This window comes from Uranotaenia lowii, chromosome 3 (assembly GCF_029784155.1).
Source record: "Uranotaenia lowii strain MFRU-FL chromosome 3, ASM2978415v1, whole genome shotgun sequence".
Lineage (NCBI taxonomy): Eukaryota > Metazoa > Arthropoda > Insecta > Diptera > Culicidae > Uranotaenia > Uranotaenia lowii.
In genome coordinates this window covers 204,559,270-204,566,082 of record NC_073693.1, presented here as the reverse complement: position 1 = coordinate 204,566,082, position 6,813 = coordinate 204,559,270, and the positions used below count along the sequence as shown (strand labels likewise).

Here is a 6,813-nt window from a genome sequence, read left to right as displayed (position 1 = left end):
TTATAGACGGATAAAAGATTAGAATAAGGTGAAAGATGTTGAAAAATGAGCGGAAGGGTAATTTTAATACGAAAACACTTTTCAAATTACGGACGATCGACCGTAGCGCGAATAGTCCCAAACCCGGATAGGCCGCACGTTATGATATAATACAGAGAACCCCACCCAAGCGACCAAAAGTCTCGTTAAAAAGATCGAACACAGCTTAATCAGCATAATTGATGTGCTGAAGTTCCTTTTATTCAGCTTAAAATTTAAGTTCTTATTGAAACTTTGAAGTTCCATTACAGATTTGAACGACCTTCTATTCAGCCCACAAGTAAACGATTAATCAGCGAAAACCAAAAAACAATTTTTTTCTCCTTTGGTCACCACCAGCCCATGTGGTGGTGTTGTGGTGCTGCCGATTTCTCGACATCCATCTTTATTTCTCCCATCACCTCCCTCAATACTTAATTGCTTTATTTTTAACTTTGTTCGATACATACCAGCACGCACACCAGTTCTGCTGCACAATTATTTGATTCGCTTACTCAAGCAATCAAACAACCTAATGGAAAAATTTATCCTGGTACTAGATTTGAACCCGATCCACCGAGATGATAGCCGAATAAGCTGCCACGACGCCACGCCTAGATGTTGCCTTACCAGCAGCTAAAATTCGAAGTGGTTATAAGCTTCCTTGAATACCCGCAAGGGCAGCCAGCGGCCAGCAGCAAAGACGTATGCTGATTATTACTAAGAAACATTACGAAACGGCGTATAAATCAATCATCCGTTAAAATAATATCAGTTTTTAAAAAATTAAATTCCATGTTTATAACTGTTAAACATAAAATTATACAAATTCTAGATTTTATCTTGATATTTAATTAATGAATTGCTTAAGTGATTTTCAATGTGTGATAAATTCGTGGTAAGTAAATACAGTTGGACGAAGTTTTATAAAGTCAAGGTATTTACTCTTTTCAAAAACAATCATTTGCGAGTTAGCTTTAAGTTGTTCTGAGTTGAAGTTTCAATTTAAATTATTCATTTCTACAATTTCCAAGCTCCAAAAAATGATTTATTTATTATATGCCCTTTTGTGATGTTCGTTCACATTAAATATTCATGAAAGCGGACATGTCTCAAAAAAGGCAGTTTGAGGAACTTTTTGGAACTTCGAGTCCATAGAAGGCTTTTGGAGACCCAATTTGTAACTTTTATTCTGAATGATCCGATTGACATGTCACAGAAAAGGCTATTTGAGGAACTTCTTGTAACTTGAAGTTCACAGAAGGCTATTTGAGGAACTTCTTGAAACTTGAAGTTCATTGAAGGCTATTTGAGACCTAATTTGTAACTTTTATACTATGTGGATGCGATTGACATGTCACAAAATAGGGTAATTAAAGAACTTCTTGGAACTTGAAGTCCACAGAAGGCTATTTGAGACCTAATTTGTAACTTTTATACTGTGTGGATGCGATTGACATGTCACAAAAAAAGCTATTTGAGGAACTTTTTAGAACTTCAAGTCCATAGAAGGGTATTTGAGGAACCTTTTGTAACTTTCATGCTCACATTCGAGAAAATTCGGTACGAATTCCCTTTGAAACCTTTGTTCAGCGAAAGTCGAACTTTGGAGGAGCGAGTTTAAGTAGATATGAGACTTTTGGTTGCTTGGGCATCTATCGATAAATGTGTCTCGGTTGTATTTGGAGCTTTTCTGAGCGATCACATTTAATCTGTTTGTTCGTTCGCACTGCAAGTTTTCATCTTGTGGGGCGAACCACGCTAGGCCTACTATTGTGTGGTGGTAGCTACAATTGTATCTGTACTTACCACTGCAAGGTAGAAGGCCTGTGAGGAACAAAACGATTAAATGTGATGAAAAGTATTTCAAATTAAAATGACCCTTCCTCTCATTTTTTAACATCTTTCACCTTATTCTAATCTTCTATCCGTCTATAATCTTTCAATTCTTAAATATTCTTGCTCAAAGAATATAAAAATTTCATCGATATAGCCCATAAAATCATTTCATTTCATAATTCAAAATTTGTTTCAAACAGTTGGAAGAGAGTTTGGCGAGTCAAAGCTAATTCCAAACCAGTGGTAACGGACTCCTTGGCACTGCAAATATTGTTGGTGAGCAGCGTTGCCAGATCTACGGATTTCTTCGTAGATCTACAGATTTTAAGCATTTTTACGGAGCTACGGATCGATGCCCAATATCTACGAATTTTCAGCATTTCCTACGAATTTTTTACGGTTTATCGTAAAATAACAGAGATTTTGTGGATAATCGAAAATTCTACATGTGGACCAAAAAAAAAAGTGATCCAGTTTCATTTCGCCAAAATTAGAAAAGTTTTCGTTTTTCTTCAAACCTACGGACTTGAGCGGTTTGCCATCTGGCAACGCTGTTGGTGAGTTAAGCATGGACAATATTTGAACGTGCGACGAGACTTCTCGTACCAACTCGGGTCAGTAGACCTATCAGCCACTGGTGGGTTCTCATATAAACATACATACATACATCTAGTTGCACACTTAGGTCCTAGCTCTGCGACGTAGTTCCACCTCCCCGTGGTGCAGAGTGGAAACGTGTCTGCAAGTCCGGTGTATTACAGATGTACGGCCAAGAGAAGTACACCATACCCACTAGAGCAGGCATGTCAAACTCTTTTAAGTGTGCGGGCCGCATTAAAAATCTTTCATTTCATAAACTTATATTATTTCCTCTCGTGGCGAAAAAAAATATTTTTTAATATTTTGTGGCAGGAAAGCCAGCGTAATTCTGTGTAGTAGGGAATTTTGTGATAATTTAAGACGGGACTACGCGGGCCGCATTGACCAAGGCCGCGGGCCGCATGCGGCCCGCGAACCCCCTGTTTGACATGCCTGCACTAGAGGCTGTCGACGGGTCTGCCAAACCCGCGCGGAAGAAGTGGTGCACCCGGGTAATTAGGTACCAGTACTTGGGTGTGTGCGTGGTGGTCCAACACGCTTTCGGGGGGTCACACAGTGCAGCGTTCCATAGACAAAAATCAAAAATTCGAAATTTTTATTTCACCAAATCAAGTAGGCGGTGCTTTCATATATGTTTGAAGTGTGCTGCATGTGTATAAGTAATCACCTGGGAGCACTTATATGCCTGTATTAGGCTTATATTGTCAGATAGTTTCAACGCAAAACGTGCACAATATTTTTCCAGAAAAAAATACTCAATTTTACTGATATTTCTCTAATCTGTTGGTGACTTTTAATGTGTTAACCGCAATTGAAACTGAAGAAGCAACTAAGTAGAAGATATTTGAGGGGTTATCTCTGTGATTTATTTCCATACATACAAATATGAAGGTGTTATCGATAAGCGTACTTTATATCTCAAGAAAATGGACATTCAAATTTCAATTGGACATTACAAAAATATATATCAAAATACCTCTCTGATTTTTTCTCCAGTTATCGTTTATAGTATCCTTTAAAAGCTCAAAGTGGTTTCAGCTGCCCAAAATTGCCCGTTTTACAGATATTTACGTTTTTCTAGATGATGTTTTGACTGTTGAAAATCACGATTTTTCACTAGTCTTGTTTTAAAGGGTGGTACAGACTGGCCGTTCCAAGCAAAAAGGTTGATTATTCAGTTTTCTTTCACCTCAGATATTGGAAAAGGAGGGCAAAAATACTGCATTGGAAGAAATATCTAAATTTGCGCAAAAATCGTCATTAAACACGTGTTTTTCATGATATTTTAGATAAAAATGGCGTATAAGCTACTTTTGCGATCACGAAAAACAATGTTTTCGAAATAAATTTCTATTTTGATCTGATTGAGTTATTGTTCAGAAGGTAAAATCACTTTTTACGATTTTTTATGCTTTTATGTATATGAGTCACTTTTGTGAATATTGTTTTAACATACGCCATTCATACCAATAATAGCTCACATCATTTCCAAAAACTTTCTATATGACATGTATGAGTAAAAGTGCCAAAAACCATCAGTTTTGATTTTTGTCCCGGTATCCCATACATTCAACGCACTGAGGGTCATGGCCCTGATATGCGGACGTGACCGGAGGGAGAGCGATCGCCAACTCGTTTTGCGCCTCGGTGGGTATAGACCCGACTCGCAAAACGAGTAGATGCCCAAAGTGGTGGCCAATGGTGGGCCGATCACTTGGGACGTGTTATCACGTCAGTGTCTGAGAGGCACATTCTGCCGGAGGTGTCAGGGTTCGACACGCGTTTCGGGAATTGATGCGCCTGAACCGCGAGTGTGACCTGATGAGGGCGGTCTATAGCTCGATCTGCGCTTCGGGTGGTCATGCGCCCGACTTGAAGATCGAGTAGTTGCGCTGAGTGGTGACTTAAGTCAACACTACTTGAGAGTTCGGAGGAGTCTGAGTCCTACACGTGGCTTAGGGGGCTTACCCCTCCTACCCGCGTGTTTGAACAGAGAAAGTGTCGTCGACAACTCGCTTTGTGCTTCTGGATCTTGGACTGGATTCACAAAGCTAGTAGTTGCGCTGTGTGGGGACCTCATTCACACGATGAGATGTCGGGTCCTAACTCGTCAGAGGAGGGATTGTGCATCGAGTTGTGTTAGAATGAGGTATTGCTGATAGAGGATTCGGAAACGAGTATTGCCTTGGAGCGCACTAGCGCGAATTGACCTCCCACTATTGAAGCAAAGTGTGTCAAACAGTTCGAGGTGGGAACAAAGGTCAGTGGCCCCAGGTGGACTTTATGGCGTAGGGGGTACAGTGTTCCTTAGCATTGTATCATGAGTCGGCCAATTGCACCCATGGACCCAGAGTAGCAAACTGGGGGGACGCGGTGGTTCGCCGCGCCTTGGAATGCAATCCGTAAATTGGATTTACCACCTGGGTTAACAACTAATAAAAAAAACACTTAGGTCCTAAAAAGGATTTACCACCTGGGTGATCAACTAAAAAAAAACACTTAGGTCCTTAGCTTTGCGAAATAGTTCCACCTCCCCGTGGTGCAGAGTGGAAACGTGTCTGCATTATTGCAGATGTACGGCCGAGAGAATTACACCTTCGCCATCCAGACTCCATTAGGTGAAGGTGTAACGCTGAACCATGCCGACGTACTTGGGAGGCTGGCGGGTCGTTCAGTCACGCCAGTCCCAAATGGTAGCCTGTGGGGAACCAGGACACACCCCACAGTATTCCAGTCCTTGCTGTGCTAAGCAGGTCACTGGTGCAGTGGACCGTATATTTACCTCGTGACTCGTGGGATCAAATATGAATTCTAATAAACAAATGAGGCGGAGAAGGACGATCGTCCTAACCCGTTCGCCAGGAGCGGGCTAAGGCGCTTGCCGGTCAGGCAACTCGCCGAGCCAGTGAGGACACCTGTAGACAGCGGTGAGAGCGGAGACCCCTTCGCTCAAGTTCAGCAGACAGTCGAGGAACTCCTAAGTTCACCAAAGCTTCAGGACCCTGAGACTCCTGCGGAGCTAGCGACGACAATGGCGGGAATGCAGGACCTTGTGGATTGTGTTAGAAAGCACGTGGAAGGCGATGTTAGTCAAGGTAAACAGAGCGGTGGTGAGCCTGCTCACTGCACCGGAGTGCCGGAAGAAGGCACGTGAGGATGTGGGCGCCCTCTGCGGGCGGATACAATTCGACCGAAGAAGGTCAGCGTCTGCGTGCAGACGGATGGCAAAGAGGAGTTTTCCGGCAAGCGAAAAAGAGGGTCTCCAGGAAAATAAGGCCAGGACCCTTGAAAAAGCGTGCCCGGGATCCTACGGTCCAGGACCCGGGCACGCTTTTTCAAGGCTCCTACGGTGCAGGACCCGGGCGTAAAAGACGATGCAGGTAAAGGCCAAGTTCCTGAAGCGCCAACCGGGTGGCAGACGGTTGAGCGCAAAAGGAAAAAGGCCACGAAGGCCAAAGCGGATTCTCCTGACATCCCCTCCAAGGCCCACCAGCCTATCGCTTGTCCTCATCTGGCGGAGGACATCGGTGTAGGTTCCTTCTGGTGCATTCACCACCAACGCCTCCCCCTTGCCCCTTCCCCGGTTGGGTTTGGGCTTAGGCTTGCCTAGCCGTTCGTCAATCATCACAACCAAATATTTAAGCTCACGCTTTGATTCGATAGTGCATGATCCAACTGTAATCCTGCCTGTTTGCGGTGAAATTATGTTTGATATCAGGACCATCTCGGTTTTGTGGTGAGCCAACTGCAAACTTTTGGAGTGCATCCAGCTCTCTACCGCTTCTACAGCCTCTGAAGCTCTTAGCTGGACGATATCTGTTGAGTAGCCCGTCGCTAGTAGCACGACTAGCGACGGGTTACTCAGCATTCAAGTGTGGGTGGCTAAAGGTGGGCTGGTCTATCTGCCAGATAGCCATCCCCCAGCAACCGGAAAGGTGTTTCCGTTGTGTGGAGTATGGCCACAAATCATTCGCCTGCAAGGGCACTGATAGGAGTGGCTTGTGTTGGCGGTGCGGTGTAACCGGCCATCAGGCGGCTAGTTGCACCAAGGACGCAAAGTGTCTCCACTGCGGTGGAGGACACAGGGTTGGCAACCCTAAGAGCCCCGCCCTTCAAAAGGCGTCGGCTGCATCTTCGCGGGGATAGAAGCAGTCCAGCTCAACCCCAACCACTGCCACTCAGCACATCAGTTGTTGCGGCAGATGGCGTTTGAGGAAAAGCTGGATGTGGCGTTAGTGGTAGACCCGTATCGCACGACCTCGGATGGCAGTAATTGGGTAACCGATAAAGCCAAACTGGCCGCGTGGGTTACAGGAAGATACCCCATACAAGAGGTGGTGTCTGCTGGTGAGGAAG

The 6,813-nt window shown here is 44.2% G+C and overlaps 1 protein-coding gene across 1 annotated transcript; it reads left to right on the top strand.

Annotated features, from left to right (window-relative positions):
* Window positions 1-5,488: 5,488 nt before the first annotated feature.
* LOC129753014 (uncharacterized) lies at window positions 5,489-6,603 on the top strand. Its single transcript, XM_055748808.1, has 3 exons — window positions 5,489-5,607; window positions 5,776-5,986; window positions 6,247-6,603. The coding sequence occupies exons 1-3, from the start codon at window positions 5,489-5,491 to the stop codon at window positions 6,601-6,603; spliced, it is 687 nt and encodes a 228-aa protein (XP_055604783.1).
* The last annotated feature ends 210 nt before the right edge of the window (window positions 6,604-6,813 follow it).